This window comes from Erinaceus europaeus, chromosome 7, assembly GCF_950295315.1.
Source record: "Erinaceus europaeus chromosome 7, mEriEur2.1, whole genome shotgun sequence".
NCBI lineage: Eukaryota > Metazoa > Chordata > Mammalia > Eulipotyphla > Erinaceidae > Erinaceus > Erinaceus europaeus.
The window spans coordinates 111,536,183-111,553,071 of NC_080168.1; the positions used below are offsets into that span (position 1 = coordinate 111,536,183).

The following is a 16,889-nucleotide window of genomic DNA, read 5'->3' on the forward strand; positions in this document are numbered from 1 at the left end:
AAGGGCAACAAAAAGGAAATAAATATTTTTTTAAAAAGAATGTTATTCAGTAGATTTGGGGCAAAACTCTGTATTACTTCTAGATCGTCCCTGGGCAGTCAGAGTTACCAACCCTGGGGAGTGTGTGTGTGTGTGTATGTGTGTGTGTGTATGAGTGTGTGTGTGTGTGTGTGTGTGTATGAGTGTGTGTGTGTGGGGGGGGGGGGGGGGTATGTGGTGCATGGGCACTGTGAGCAGAGCCAGAGTTGCAACTGTGAGGTCCTGAGTTCAACCCCCTGCATTGCACGTGGCAGTGACGCTCTGCTGCTCTAGATCTTTCAGTGTGTCCGTAAGTTTTTGTCTGTTTTTACCAGAACACGGTTTAGTTCTGGTTTATGGTGGTGCTGGGGATTGAACCTGGGACCTCAGAGCCTCAGGCTTGAAAGCTGTTTGCATAACCATTATGCTGTTTCCCAGCCCCCCCCCCCTTTTAATGGTCTTTAGCAATTTGGGGTCCAAAGGACATCTCACCAGTTAGGGTGCCAAGTTCGAGTCCCACATCACATGGAAATGCAGTGGCACCCAGGGAAAGTTTCGGTGCTGTGGTGTTTCTCCTATGTATCTGAATGAAAAATGGCCCAAGTGTAGTGAAATCATGTATGCCCCAAGCCCCCAACTCATTAAAAAGAAAGTTTAAAAATGTATACACGTGGTCCAGGAGGTGGCACAGTGGATAAAGCATCGGACTCTCAAGCATGAGGTCCCGAGTTCTATCCCCAGCAGCATATGTACCAGAGTGATGTCTGACTCTTTCTCTCTCCTCCTATATTTCTCATTAACAAACAAATATTTTTTAAAATGTATACATGCTGGGGGTCAGGCAGTGGTCCACCCAGGTAAGCGCACATAGTACCAAGTGCAAGGACGCAGGTGCAGCCCCCGCTGTCCACCTGCAGAAGGTCCGCTTCAGAAGCAGTGAAGCAGGTCTGCAGGGGTCTTTCTGTCCTTCTCCCTATTTCCCCCTTCCCTCTCAATTTCTCTGTATCCAAAAATAAACAACAACACAAGACAAACAAACAAAAAAACAGTACATTGTACTGGCTGTAACCATGATAACAGTACAGGTGAAGGGAAGCCAAGAGAAAGCTTTATTTGAATTGAGAGCTGGAGGAGGAGTGGAGAACCTGAGATAGTGAACTGATCTGGCTGTAGTAGGGACCAGATCCCCAAACCGCAGGCTCCATCAACCAAAAGGACATTTCCCAGTCGCCTTGCAATCAATGGCAGGTCTGCTGGGCACTGTTTGCCATTAAATCACAAGTGTGGCATTACAAAAAAAGGTACTGGTTTTTCCCACCAGTAATGAAATTTCCACAACTCCTCCCCAATCACAAGTAATTAAAAAGATGTTTCGCTCTTAAGACTTGTCTTCATTGTTTAACTCAAAGGTCTCACCACCTTAAAGAAAAATACAATTATTTTGCTGAAAGTCTAACCAAGCAGTGACAAGACAGCCTCTGCTAACCCACAATTCTGTGCATATTTGCCTAAGCAGGTTAGAGCTGAGTAGCAGGGTGAGGTGCGAGTGGTCGGGCAGGGTGGTGGTGGTGGTGGGGAGGGGGGATGACACGAGGGACAGTTTCCCCTGGTACAAGATGGTATCTGAAGCTTGATGGGAGAGCAGGACTGGAGAGACTTGAGGGGAGGGTCCAGACCCTGCATTCAATCAGAGTCACTGCTGGAAGAGGAGGAGGAGGAATGCTGCAAGGGGAAAGAGAAAAGGAGATAGCATCAGATCCAAATGACTGACCTTCAGTGGCTCCACAGGCCATTCTTTGGTGCCTCATTCCTATCTCTCCACCCCAGTACTGTTCTAAGAAGAGCAGGAGTATTGAACCAGGTGGTCCCCTAGTCAGCAAATGCCAGGATTTGCCTTTAGTGAGGACACTGCGCTAAGTGAAACCATCCTAAATCACTGCATGGAATTTTTTTTTTTTTTAATTTTATTATTTTTTTTTCCGCCTCCCGCTCCCTCTGCATGGAATTTTAACACACTGCATTTGGAGCAAGTTTCCAATTTTCTTTACCAGAGCCAATCCCTAGGCAATGAATAAACTGTAAGGACAGATACTGTAGTACATAGCTAGGAAACAATCGCTTCTTAAGAGATGTTTATTGATCAGTTACATAATTTGTAGTAGCTATAAATCTTTTTTTTTGGGGGGGTCGGGCAGTAGCACAGCAGGTTAAGTGCACATGGCGCAAAGCGCAAAGACTGGCGTAAGGATCCCAGTTCGAGCCCCTGGCTCCCCACCTGCAGGGGAGTCGCTTCACAGGTGGTGAAGCAGGTCTGCAGGTGTCTATCTTTCTCTCCTCCTCTCTGTCTTCCCTTTCTGTCTCCATTTCTCTTTGTCCTATCCAACAACAATGATAATAATAAGCACAACAATGATAAAAACAACCAGGGTAACAAAAGGGAAAAAATGGCCTCCAGGAGCAGTGGATTCATGGTGCAGGCACTGAGCCCCAGCAATAACCCTGGAGGCAAAAAAAAAAAAAAAAAAAACTTTTTTTTTTAAATATGATGCTGGTTATCAAACCTGGGATATTGGCACCTCACGCAATGGAAGCCTTTGTGCATAGTCATTATGTTATCACCCCAGCCTATAGCTACAAATCTTTTTTTTTATTTTTTAATAAATTATTTCTTTATTGGGGAATTAATGCTTTACATTCAACAGTAAATACAATAGTTGGTACATGCATAACATTCCCCAGATTCCCATTTAACAATACAACCCCCACTATGTCATTCATCATCTTTCATGAGCTACAAATCTTGAAGAAGAAAAAAATGTGTGTGTTGGGAAAGGGGGAGTACACTTGGTAGGTTCAAGCCCCCAGTTCCCACCTGTAGTGAGAAAGTTTCAAAGCAGTAAAGCAGTGCTACAAGTCTCTCTCTCTCTCTCTCTCTCTCTGGCTAGAGCACTGCTCAGCTCTAGTTTATAGTGATGAAGGGATTGAACCTGGTGCTTCTTTTTCTAATTAATTTTATTTATTATTGTATAGAGACAAAGAGAAATTGAGAGGGGAGTGGGACAGATTGAGAGGAGAGAGACGGACACCTACAGCCCTGCTTCACCACTTGTGAAGCTTTCCCCCACAGGTGGGGACCAGGGGCTTGACTGTGGGTCCTTGTGCACTGTAATAGGAGCACTTAACCAGGTGCACCACCGCCTGGCCCCTGAACCTGGGACTTTGGAGCTTCAGGCATGAGTCTTCTTTTGTTTTTTTTCAAAGAATTTATTTGTTGGGGCCAGGTGGTGGCGCACCTGGTTGAGCCCACGTTATAGTGCACAAGGACCTGGGTTTGAGCACCAGGGTTTGATCCCCATCTGCAGGGGGGAAAGCTTCACACACGAGTGGCAAAACAAAGTAGCAAGTGTCTCTCTGTCTCTCCCTCTCTATCTCCCCCTACTCTCATGTTGTCTGACTATCTCTATCCAATGAATAAAGATAATAAAAAATTTATTTTAAAAAGGAATTTATTGGGGCCAGGTGGTGGTGCACCTGGTTGAGCACACATGTCACAATGCGCAAGGACCCCAGTTCTCTACCACCCCCTTCCCTCTCAATTTCTGGGTGTCTCAATCCAATAAATAAATATAATGTTAAAAAGATTAAAGAAAAGAATTTATTTATTTATTCATGAGAAAGATAGGAGGCGGGCCAGGAGGTGGCATACCTAGTTAAGCACTCACAGTACAAAGCACAAGGACCCAGGTTCAAGCCCCTAGTCCACACCTGTAGGGGCAAAGCTTCATGAGTGGTGAAGCAGGGCTGCAGGTGTCTCTCTGTCTCTTTCCCTCTCTATCTCCCCTCTCCTCCAATTTCTCTCTGCCTCTATCCAATAATAAATAAATAAATAAATTTAAAAAACAGTTCTGGGAATCGGGTGGTAGTGCAGCAGGTTAAGTGCAGGTGGCGTAAGGCTCAAGGACCGGCATAAGGATCCCGGTTCGAGCCCTAAGCTCCCTACCTGCAGGGGAGTCACTTCACAGGCGCTGAAGCAGGTCTGCAGGTGTCTAGCTTTCTCTCCCCCTCTGTCTTCCCCTCTTCTCTCTATTTCTCTCTGTCCTATCCAACAATGACATCGATAATAATTACAACAACAAAACAAGGGCAACAAAAGGGAATAAATAAATATTTAAAAAAAACAGTTTTATGTTAAAAAAAGAAAGAAAGAAATATAGGGGGAGAGAGAGTGAAAGAACCAGACATCACTCTGGTACATGTGCTGCTGAGGACTGAACTCAGGACCTCATGCTTGAGAGTCCAATGCTTTATCCATTGCACCACCTCCCGGACCACTAAGAGTCTCTTTGCACAAACATTATGCTATCGACCCACCCCCCTTCTCTCCCTTCTATCTCAACTGCTCTCTTTTTCTATCCAATAAATAAAATATTTATTTATTTATTTATTTATTTATTTATTTTTTGTGTTAGAACAAGGGGACAGGAGAGGAAGCTTCTTTTTTTTTTTTTTTTTTCCTCCAGGGTTATTGCTGGGCTCGGTGCCTGCACCATGAATCCACTGCTCCTGGAGGCCATTTTTCCCCCTTTTTGTTGCCCTAGTTGTTGCAGCCTCGTTGCGGTTATTATTGCCATTGTTGACGTTGCTTTGTTGTTGGATAGGACAGAGAGAAATGGATAGAGGAGGGGAAGACAGAGAGAGAGGGGAGAGAAAGCTAGACACCTGCAGACCTGCTTCACCGCCCGTGAAGCGACTCCCCTGCAGGTGGGGAGCCGGGGGCTCGAACCGGGATCCTTACGCCGGTCCCTGCGCTTTGCGCCACGTGCGCTTAACCCACTGCGCCACCGCCCGACTCCCAAAATATTTATTTATAAAAAAAAAAAAGTGAATACTTTTTCCTAAGCCTGAACTACATGAAAAAGTAGGAGAGAAGACTGCCAGAGTCCTAGTAAAGGTCTTTACTTCCATACTCCAACTATTGTCCTTAAAAACTTATTTGAAGGGAGTCGGGTGGTAGCGCAGCAAGTCAAGCACATGTGGTGCAAAGCGCAAGGACCGGCGTAAGGATCCCGGTTCGAGCCCCCAGCTCCCCACCTGCAGGGGAGTCGCTTCACAGGTGGTGAAGCAGGTCTGCAGGTGTCTATCCCCCCTGCCCCGTCTTTCCCTCCTCTCTCCATTTCTCTCTGTCCTATCCAACAAGAACAACATCAATAACAACAACAATAATAACTACAACAATAAAACAAGGGCAACAAAAGGGAATAAATAAATAAATATTTTTTTAAAATCTTATTTGAAGTGGACCAGGAGGTGGCGCAGTGGATAAAGCATCAGACTCTCAAGCATGAGGTCCTGAGCTCAAGCCCTGGCAGCACATGTACCAGGGTGATGCCTGGTCCTTTCTCTCTCTGCCTATGTTTCTCATTAATAAATAAAATCTTTGAAGGTGGCACAAAGCGCAAAGTATAAGGATCCCGGTTCGAGCCCCCAGCTCCCCACCTGCAGGGGAGTCGCTTCACAGGCGGTGAATCAGGTCCGCAGGTGTCTATTTCTTTCCCCCTCTCTGTCTTCCCCTCCTCTACATTTCTCTCTGTCCTATCCAACAACAGTGACATCAATAACAACAATAATAACCACAACAATAAAAACAAGGGCAACAAAAAGGGAATAAATATTTTTTTAAAAAAAAGCTTATTTGAGGGGACGGTGGTGGCGCACCCAATTAAGTGCACATGTTACAATGCGCAAGGACAGGGGCTGGCTCCTCACCTGCAAGGAGATAGCTTCATGAGTGGTGACACAGTACTGCAGATGTCTCTCTGTCTCTCTATCACGCCCTTACCTTTTGATTTCTGTCTGTCTCTATCCTATAAATAAATATAATAATAATAAAAAAATAAAGGACCAGAGTTCAAACCCTCAGCCCCTGCAGTGCTGCAGGTATTTCTTTCTCCCTATTGCCCCCTTCCCTCTGGATTCTGTCTCCATATATATATTTGAGTGAGGTCAGATAGCTAAGAGCACCCAGTTAAGTGCTCACATTACCATGCACAAGGACCTAGGTTCAAGTCTCTGGTTCCCACCTGCAGGGAAGAAGCTGCACAAGTGGTGAAGCAGTACTGCAGGTGTCTCTCTCTCTCTCTCTATCTCCCCTTCCCTTCTCAAATTCTCTCTGCCCTGTCAAATAAAAGACAATGGCCACAGGGAGCTGTGAATTCTTCATGAGACACAGAGCCCCAGTGATAACTCTAGTAGCAACAAAAATTAATTAAGTGGGAGTCAGGTGGTAACGCAAAGGGTTAAGCACACATGGCACAAAGTGCAAGGACCGGCATAAGGATGCCAGTTAGAGCCCCCAGCTTCCACCTTCAGGGGAGTCACTTCACAAGCGGTGAAGCAGGTCTGCAGGTGTCTATCTTTCTCTCCCCCTCTCTGTCCTCCCCTCCTCTCTTCATTTCTCTCTGTCCTATCCAACAATGACATCATTAACAACAATAATAACTACAACAATAAAACAACCAGGGCAACAAAAGGGAATAAATAAATATTTAAAAAAAATTAAATATGCCTGGCAGCACCAGTGGGTTGAGATTTTCTCACTCTCTCTCTTCCCTACCCCCTCAAATATTTTGAATATATATTAATGCCTTTTCACGTCTGCATACCACTATAAACCAGAGTTAAGTAATGCTCTGGTAAAAACAGAAATGGAGGAGCTGGGGAGACAGCATAATGGTTATGCAAAAGCCTTTTTTTTTTTCTTTATTTATTTATCAGATAGAGACAGCCAGAAATTGAGAGAGGGAAGGGGGTGATAGCAAGGGAGAGAGACAGAGAGACACCTGCAGATTTGCTTCACCTCTCGCAAAGCTTTCCTGCTGCAGGTGGGGTGCTGGGGGCTTGAACCTGGGTCCTTGAGCACTGTAACATGTGCTCTCAAGCAGGTATGCTACCATCTGACCCCGCAAAAGCCTTTCAAGCCTGAGGTTCTGAGGTCCCGGGTTCAATCCCCAGCACCACCATAAGCCAGAGTTGAGCAGTGTTCTGGTTCAAAAAATAAATGTAAAAAAGAGAGAGAGAGAGAGAGATGGAGGAGAGAGATCTAGCCTCCTAATGACCCCACTTGGATTCAATTCTTCCAAAGAGCTGCTACTTTTATCTGCACTAGTGAACACTCCTGTAGAATTGAAAACATTCAGCCTAAGCAATGAAATTTAGCTTTCTTAGAGGCTGAGAGTCACTGACTGCTCTTGCTCTCAGTTTCCCTGATGGGTGGGTGGTAGAGCAGACTGCACTGTAATTAATACAACACCCTGAAAACACTGAAGGAGGCAAAAGGACTCCAGGAACTAAGGACAGATGATCACTCTTTAATCATCATATAAGAATGACTGGCAGGCACTGCGTCTGAGGACTGGCCCTGTTGACATTCTGACCACCACAGCAGGTTTGTCTCACTTGTTAAATCTGCGGTGGGTGTGGCAGAAGTTCTGAGAAAGAGAACAGTAAAGGGTGGTGCAGTTACATAGCATAATGGTTATACAAAGAGACCCTCATGCCTGAGGCTCCCAAGTCCCAGGTTTAATTCTCCCCACTACCATAAGTCAGAGAAGAAAGAAAAATAAAGGGCTTTTCCTAGCCTCTTCTCAAAAACCAGTTTATCTAAAAATTATTTTCAAGATTATCAGAATTTTTCCCAGTGGGATGATGATGATGATGATGATGATTTGCCTCCAGGGTTATTGCTGGGGCTCAGTGCCTGCACCATGAATCCACTGCTCCTGGAGGCCAGTTTTTCCCCCTTTTGTTGCTCTTGTTGTTGTAGCCTTGTTGTGGTTATTATTGTTGTTGATGTCCTTCGTTGTTGGATAGGACAGAGAGAAATGGAGAGAGGAGGGGAAGACAGAGAGGGGGAGAGAAAGACAGACACCTGCAGACCTGCTTCACCGCCTGTGAAGTGAAGCGACTCCCCTGCAGGAACCGGGATCCCCACTCTGGTTCTTGCACTTTGCACCACGTGCACTCAATCCGCGGCACAACCGCCCGACCCCCCCAGTGGGATTATTTTATAAAAACATAGACTCATCAAGCAGGGCATCACTGCCCATGTCCTCCTCCCCCTGCCACTACCTAGTACTGCGGCAGCAACTCCTCCTAACGAGGCTGCAGAAAGCACTCACCTTGCCGTGCTTGTGCTGTTTGTGCGTCTTTTTATGAGCTTTCTTCATCTTCTTCCGCATCTTCTTGTCCATCACCATTCCAGGTCCTACCATGCCAGGAGCCAAGGGATTCACAGAAGGCATGCAAGGGGCAGGTGGTGGGTATGGAGGGGGATAGGGGCCTTGTGGTTGGTATCCTGGGTACCCTGGTTGTGGCACAGAATAAGGGGTTCCACCTGGGGGAAAGGCTGGATTCCCATGGGGAACTCCTGGAGGGGTGGGGCAGGGAGGTGGAGGAAAGGCAGGATTGACAGGTGGTGGTGGATGTGCAGGACTGGAAGCACCAGGATACCCCATGTTAGGGGGATATGGATTTGGTCCTGGATGCCCTAGTGGAAGAAACAGAATAAATTAAAGTTAGAGTTGCCTCTGGGGCAGCCAATAAAGCATTAAACTCTCAAACCTGAGGTCCCAACATTTCATCTGCAGTATTGCATATGCCAGCATGATCTCTCTTTCCTTTCCTCTTCTTCCCTCTCATAAATAAATAAAGGGAGTTGGGTAGTAGTGCAGCAGGTTAAGCACATGTGGCACAAAGCGCAAGGACCATCATAAGGATCCCAGTTCGAGCCCCAGACTCCCCACCTGCAGGGGAGTCTCTTCACAGGCAGTGAAGCAGGTCTGCAGGTGTCTTTCTCTCCCCCTCTGTCTTCCCCATCTCTCTCCATTTCTCTGTCCTATCCAAAAATGACGACAGCAATAACAACAACAAAAATAACTACGACAATAAATAAATCTAAAAGGACTGGAGAGACAGCATAATGCTTACGCAAAAAGAAATTATTTACTGAGGCTTCAGGCTCAATCCCCAGCACCACCATAAGTGAGAGCTGAGCAGTGCTCTGGTGTTTCTGTCTCTCTCATTAAAAATGGACCAGTGCCCCCCACACCTATGGACATCTAATCTTTGACAAAGGGGCTCAGGCTATTAAATGGGGGAAGCAGAGTCTCTTCAACAAATGGTGTTGGAAACAATGGTTGAAACATGCAGAAGAATGAAACTGAACCACTGTATTTCACCAAATACAAAAGTCAATTCCAAGTGGATCAAGGACTTGGATGTTAGACCACAAACTATCAGATACTTAGAGGAAAATATTGGCAGAACTCTTTTCTGCATAAATGTTAAAGGCATCTTCAATGAAACGAATCCAATTACAAAGAAGACTAAGGCAAGTATAAACCTATGGGACTAAATCAAATTAAAAAGCTTCTTCACAGCAAAAGAAACCACTACCCAAAACAAGAGACCCCTCACAGAATGGGAGACGATCTTTACATGCCATACATCAGACAAGAGTTTAATAACCAACATATATAAAGAGCTTGCCAGACTCAACAAGATAACAAATAACCCCATCCAAAAATGGGGGGAGGACATGGACAGAATATTCACCACGGGGAGTCGGGCTGTAGTGCAGCGGGTTAAGCGCAGGTGGCGCAAAGCACAAGGACCGACATAAGGATCCCGGTTCGAACCCTGGCTCCCCACCTGCAGGGGAGTCACTTCACAGGCGGTGAAGCAGGTCTGCAGGTATCTATCTTTCTCTCCTCCTCTCTGTCTTCCCCTCCTCTCCATTTCTCTCTGTCCTAAAAAAAAAAAAAAAAAAAAAAAAAAGAATATTCACCACAGAAGAGATCCAAAAGGCCAAGAAACACATGAAAAAATGTTCCAAGTCTCTGATTGTCAGAGAAATGCAAATAAAGACAACAATGAGACACCACTTCACTCCTGTGAGAATGTCATACATCAGAAAAGGTAACAGCAGGGAGTCGGGCTGTAGCGCAGCGGGTTAAGCGCAGGTGGCGCAAAGCACAAGGACCGGCAGAAGGATCCCGGTTCGAACCCCGGCTCCCCACCTGCAGGGGAGTCGCTTCACAGGCGGTGAAGCAGGTCTGCAGGTGTCTGTCTTTCTCTCCTCCTCTCTGTCTTCCCCTCCTCTCTCCATTTCTCTCTGTCCTATCCAACAACGACAACAACAATAATAACTACAACAATAAAACAACAAGGGCAACAAAAGGGAATAAATAAATAAAAATAAAATATTAAAAAAAAAAAAAAGAAAAGGTAACAGCAGCAAATGCTGGAGAGCATGTGGGGTCAAAGGAACCCTCCTACACTGCTGATGGGAATGTCAATTGGTCCAACCTCTGTGGAGAACAGTCTGGAGAACTCTCAGAAGGCTAGAAATGGACCTACCCTATGACCCTGCAATCCCTCTCCTGGGGATATATCCTAAGGAACCCAACACATCCATCCAAAAAGATCTGTGTACACATATGTTCTTGGCAGCACAATTTGTAATAGCCAAAACCTGGAAGCAACCCAGGTGTCCAACAACAGATGAGTGGCTGAGCAAGTTGTGGTATATATACACAATGGAATACTACTCAGCTGTAAAAAATGGTGACTTCACTGTTTTCAGCCGATCTTAGATGGACCTTGAAAAATTCATGTTGAGTGAAATAAGTCAGAAACGGAAGGATGAATATAGGATGATCTTACTCTCAGACAGAAGTTGAAAAACAAGATCAGAAGAAAAAAAAAATCAGAAGTAGAACCTGAAATGGAATTGGTGTATCACACCAAAGTAAAAGACTCTGGAGTGGGGGTGGCGGGTGGAGAGAATACAGGTCCAAGAAGGATGACAGAGGACCTGGTGGGGTTTGTATTGTTATATGGGAAACTGGGGAATGTTATGCATGTATAAAACTATTGTATTTACTGTTGAATGTAAAACATTAATTCCCCAATAAAGAAATTAAAAAAAAAAGGACCAGTGTAAGGATCCCGATTGGAGCCCCCACCCCCCACCTGCAGGGCAGGTCGCTTCACAAAGTGGTGAAGCAGGTCTGTAGGTAGGTATCTATCTATCTCTCCCCCTCTCTGTCTTCCCCCTCCTCTCTCCATTTCTCTCTGTCCTATCCAACAACAATGACATCATTAACAACAGCAATAATAATAATAACCACAACAATGATAAAACAACAAGGGCAACAAAAGGGGAAAAAAATAGTCTCCAGGAGTAGTGGATTCATGGTGCAGGCACCGAGCCCCAGCAATCACCCTGGAGGAAAAAATAAAATAAAATAAAATATATAGGGGTCCAGGTGTTGGCACACCTAATTGAGTGCACATAATACAATGTGCAAGGACCCAGGTTCAAGCCCCCACTCCCTACCTGCCCAAGGGAAGCTTTACGAGTCGTGAAGCAGTGCTGCAAGTTTCTGTCTCTCTCCCTCTCTACCCCACCCACTACCCTCTAAATTTCTGCCTGTCTCTATCCAATAAATAAAGATGATAAAAAAATAAATAAAATTTTAAAATAAAATATTTAGGGGGCCAGGTGGTGCTGCACCCGGTTAAGCACACACATTACAATGTGCAAGGACACAAGTTCTAGCCCCTGGTCCCCACTAACATGAAGAAAACTTCACGATTGATGGGACATATTATCATTCATTAATTATTATATAAGGGCGGCACTGTGTCAAAGTACTGGCCCTATTGACATTCTGACCACTTCAGTAGGTGTGTCCAACTTATTCGATCTCTTTTTTGAATTTATTTTTTTATTATTTATTATCTTATTTACTGGATAGAAACAACCAGAAGTTGAGAGGAAGGGGGAGACAGAGAGTGACAGGGAGACACCAGCAGCCCTGCTTCATCATCTGTGAAGATCTCCTGCAGGTGGGGACTGGGGAGGGGGGCTTGAACCCAAGTCCTTGTGCATTGTAACATGTACACAGCCAGGTGTGTCACCACGCAGTCCCTCTCTGTTTCCTTCTCCCCTCTCAATTTCTCTCTGTCTCTATCCAATAATACATAAATAAATCTTAAAAATAAATAAAATATTTTTAAAAAAAAACCACAAGATTACTTAAGTTAGGCCCCACATGTATGGACATCTAATCTTTGACAAAGGGGCCCAGACTATTACATGGGGAAAGCAGAGTCTCTTCAACAAATGGTGTTGGAAACAATGGGTTGAAACATGCAGAAGAATGAAACTGAACCACTGTATTTCACCAAATACAAAAGTAAATTCCAAGTGGATCAAGGACTTGGATGTTAGACCAGAAACTATCAGATACTTAGAGGAAAATATTGGCAGAACTTTTTTCCGCATAAATTTTAAAGACATTTTCAATGAAACGAATCCAATTACAAGGAAGACTAAGGCAAGTATAAACCTATGGGACTACATCAAATTAAAAAGCTTCTTTACAGCAAAAGAAACCACTACCCAAAACAAGAGACCCCTCACAGAATGGGAGAAGATCTTTACATGCCATACATCAGATAAGAGTTTAATAACCAACATATATAAAGAGCTTGCCAGACTCAACAACAAGATAACAAATAACCCCATCCAAAAATGGGGGGAGGACTTGGACAGAATATTCACCACAGAAGAGATCCAAAAGGCAGAGAAACACATGAAAAAATGCTCCAAGTCTCTGATTGTCAGAGAAATGCAAATAAAGACAACAATGAGATATCACTTCACTCCTGTGAGAATGTCATACATCAGAAAAGGTAACAGCAGCAAATGCTGGAAAGGGTGTGGGGTCAAAGGAACCCTCCTGCACTGCTGGTGGGAACGTAAATTGGTCCAACCTCTGTGGAGAACAGTCTGGAGAACTCTCAGAAGGCTAGAAATGGACCTACCCTATGACCCTGCAATTCCCCTCCTGGGGATATATCCTAAGGAACCCAACACATCCATCCAAAAAGATCTGTGTACACATATGTTCTTGGCAGCACAATTTGTAATAGCCAAAACCTGGAAGCAACCCAGGTGTCCAACAACAGATGAGTGGCTGAGCAAGTTGTGGTCTATATACACAATGGACTACTACTCAGCTGTAAAAAATGGTGACTTCACCGTTTTCAGCCGATCTTGGATGGACCTTGAAAAAATCATGTTGAGTGAAATAAGTCAGAAACAGAAGGATGAATATGGGATGATCTCACTCTCAGGCCGAAGTTGAAAAACAAGATTAGAATAGAAAACACAAGTCGAACCTGAAATGGAATTGGAGTATTACACCAAAGTAAAAAGACTCTGGGGTGGGTGGGTGGGGAGAATACAGGTCCATGAAAGATGATGACATAGTGGGGGTTGTATTGTTAAATGGGAATCTGGGGAATGTTATGCATGCACAAACTATTGTATTTACTGTTGAATGTAAAACATTAATTCCCCAATAGAGAAATAAATTATTAAAAGAAAAAAAAAAAGAAAACACAAGTCGAACCTGAAATGGAATTGGAGTATTACACCAAAGTAAAAGACTCTGGGGTGGGTGGGTGGATGGGGAGAATTCAGGTCCATGAAGGATGATAAATGACATAGTGGGGGTTGTATTGTTAAATGGGAATCTGGGGAATGTTATGCATGTACAAACTATTGTATTTACTGTTGAATGTAAAACATTAATTGCCCAATAAAGAAATAAATTATATATATAAAAAAAAGATTAGTTAAGTTAGGGAGATAGGATAATGGCTATCTATACAAGACTTGTACATCTGAAGCTCTGAGGTCCGGGTTCAATCCCTAGCACCACTATTCTTATTATCAGAGCTGAGCAGTGCTCTGGTAATAATAAAATAACAAAATAAAATTAGAGTTGCCCAAGAGTCTGACAGCAAATGACAGCAAAAAGAAAGGCACTAAGATTTCACTCAGCACTTTAGAGGAAGTGGAGACGTGAGGAAGGACAATGGAGGTGAGGAAACCTGAGCAGCAGAGCGCCAGGACAGGCTGGGGAGAAAGACAGACTCCTGACTGTGGAAGGCTGCCGCATGGGTCAGCAATGGGCTAGAGCCTTTTCTTTTGGGGGTGGAGGGAGAAGCAGTTGAAAAGCAACTGCTCAGCCGGCTGATCAGTGGGATCCATCTGAAAAGTGGTCAGGCTGGGTCGAAGAGATGCCCCTCAAACACCTACCAGCACCAGGATTCCACATGTTCAGTTGTTTCTGCAGCCTGAGGAGAAAGGAATGAAGGTTCAGAGATGGGCAGGGGACTTGGACGCCACCCAACCTCCAGGCCTCCTGCCCCCGGCAAGAAGCCCCACAGGAGAGCTGCTACCACCGGGACATGACTGTTTCTTTCCTTTTCTACCCCCCCCCCCCCCAACCGCTAGCTTCTCCCCGGGGCGCCCTGCAGCCCCTCCGGCCACAGCTGGAGGTCTCCAATTCCTCCCGAGGGGCCAGTGTCCGCAAAACTAGCTTTCCCCACTTGTCCCTTTCCCTACGACGGACTCCAAAGAATTTTTAACCAGATGTGTATCCTGGCTCCCATCTGCAAAGTGGCCCCTAAACTGGGGACAGGAATAAGAGGAAAATTGGGGGACCCAGATGATGCCCATTTACCTTTACACCCCAGTCTGGTCTAGACACTTCTGAGTCTCAGATCTCACTTCCCGGTCACCCCACCCACCCCGCTTGGACGCCCGCCTCCGTTACCGCCTAATTGGTAATTATGCAGTTGCTTCGCATCCTGATTGGAATAAACACATGTCAATCAGTCCAGTTCCTAGTAGGTGAAGAGGAAGCGGTCTTCGTAGGCCAAGCGCAGCCTAAACTAAGGCGGGGCGGGGCAGAGAGGGCGGGCCGGAAGTCCCTGGAGGCGGGGCCCTGGGGGCCAGCTGGGAGATCTCCCCGCGGGCTGAGCAAAGTCCGGCAGACAAGCAGAGAACTCAGGCACTGCCCCGCTGAGGTTTCAGTTCAGTGGTGTCACACCTTGTGCCAGGTGATAAGAACCTGGGAAGGGCGGGAACCTTCTGCTGAGACTCTGATCCAAGCCTTGATAATTGGGCTGTGTCCTTGCTCCAAAGGGACACAAGCATATGGGTGTAGGGGTTGGAACTTTCTCATCTCTCTTCTCTGAATTGCATAAACTAGAATCCAAACCGTCCTTGATGGCTCTACTCTTTAAAAAAAAAAAAAATTATGTATTTATTGTTGGATAGAGACAGAGAAATTGAGAGGAGAGGGAGAGATAGAGAGGGAGAGAGAAGGACACACCTGCAGACCTGCTTCACCACTTGTGACGCTTTCCCCCTGTAGGTGGGGCAAAGGGCTTGAACCTGGGTCCTTGCACATTGTAATGTGCTCAACCTGGCCCTGATGGCTTTACTCGTACTCCTGCCTCCATCCAACACCATAAAATATCCTTTTTGTCTTCCAGTAAATCTGGAATTCCTCCACTTCTCCGGATCTTCTCAGCTCTCTATTCTACAGTTACCTATCAATTGGACTGCTACAATGCCCTCTTTTTTATTATATTTTTATTTATTACTGGATAGAGACAGAAACTGAGAAGGGAGGAGAAGGTCGAAGGAAAGAGACAGGGACCAGGTGATGGCGCACCTGGTTGAGTGCACATGTGACATTGCACAAGGACCCGGTTCCAGCCCTTGGTCCCCATCTGCAGTGGGAAAGCTTCATGAGTGGTGAAGCAGGGCTGCAGGTGTTTCTCTGTCTCTCTCCCTCTCTATCTTCCCCTTCCCTCTAGATTTCTGACTGTCTCAAGCCAATAAATAAATAAAGATGATAGAAAAATATAAAAGAGAGAGAGAGAGAAAGAGACAGAGAGACACCTACAGCCCTGTTTCACCCCACTCCCACCCCTTGCAGGTTGGGATCAGGAGCTTGAGCCTGAGTCCTTACGCACTGTAATGTGTACACTTAACCAGGTGTGCCACCACCTGTCCCCCCTTTTAAAATATACTTATTTATTATTGGATAGAGATAGAGAGAAATTGAAAGGGGAGGAGGAGATAGAGGGAAAGACAGAGAAACACTTGCAGCCCTGCTTCACCAGTTGTGAAGCTTTCCCCCTGCGGGTGTGGACCAGAGACTTTGAACCCAGGTCTTCACACACTGTAATGTGTGTGCTTAACCAGGTTCGCCACCACCTGCCCCCCCCCCGTTTTTTCTTTTTTCTTCAATAGCACAATCAACAAACTTGATTCAGTAAACATATATAGAAGCTTTTGCACCCAAAACTTCGAATACTCATTCATCCTAAACATTGTTAACATTTTTAAAAAGATGTTTATTTATTTATTTATTTTGGCTATAGACAGAAATTAGAGGGGGAAGGGGAGAAGGAGAGAGGGGGAGAGAGAGTAAGAGAGAGAGACTTGCAGCACTGCTTCACCACTATTGAGCTTCCTACTGCAGGTGGGGACCAGGGGCTTGAACCCAGATTCTTGTAAATGGTAATGTGTGTGCTCAGTGAAGTGTGCCACCACCCGTGTCCCATAACATTATTTTAAATATATTATTATTATTTTATTTTAAGTTATTATTTTTTATTTATAAAAAGGAAACACTGACAAAATTATAGGATAAGAGGGGTACAACTCCACACAGTTCCTACCACCAGAACTCCGTATCCCATCCCCTTCCCTGATAGCTTTCCTATTCTTTATCCCTCTGGGAGTATGGACCCAAGGTCATTGTGGGATGTAGAAGGCTGATCGTTGAATTGCTTCCCTGCTGAACATGGGCGTTGACAGGTCGATCCATACTCCCAGCGTGTCTCTCCCTTTTTCCTAGTGGGGTGGGGTTCTGGGGAATCAAGCTCCAGGACACATGGGTGGGGTTGTTGGTCCAGGGAAGTCTTGTTGGGATCAT

At 45.2% G+C, this 16,889-nt stretch overlaps 1 protein-coding gene across 1 annotated transcript; it reads right to left on the bottom strand.

The window, feature by feature from the left end:
* Positions 1-1,104: 1,104 nt before the first annotated feature.
* PRR13 (proline rich 13) lies at positions 1,105-14,699 on the bottom strand. Its single transcript, XM_060195259.1, has 4 exons — positions 14,619-14,699; positions 14,192-14,229; positions 8,196-8,563; positions 1,105-1,740 (listed from the first exon to the last, which is right to left on the bottom strand). Exons 2-4 carry the CDS (start codon positions 14,208-14,210, stop codon positions 1,702-1,704), a joined length of 426 nt encoding a protein of 141 aa, XP_060051242.1. The 5' UTR covers positions 14,211-14,229; positions 14,619-14,699; the 3' UTR covers positions 1,105-1,701.
* Between the last annotated feature and the right edge of the window lie 2,190 nt (positions 14,700-16,889).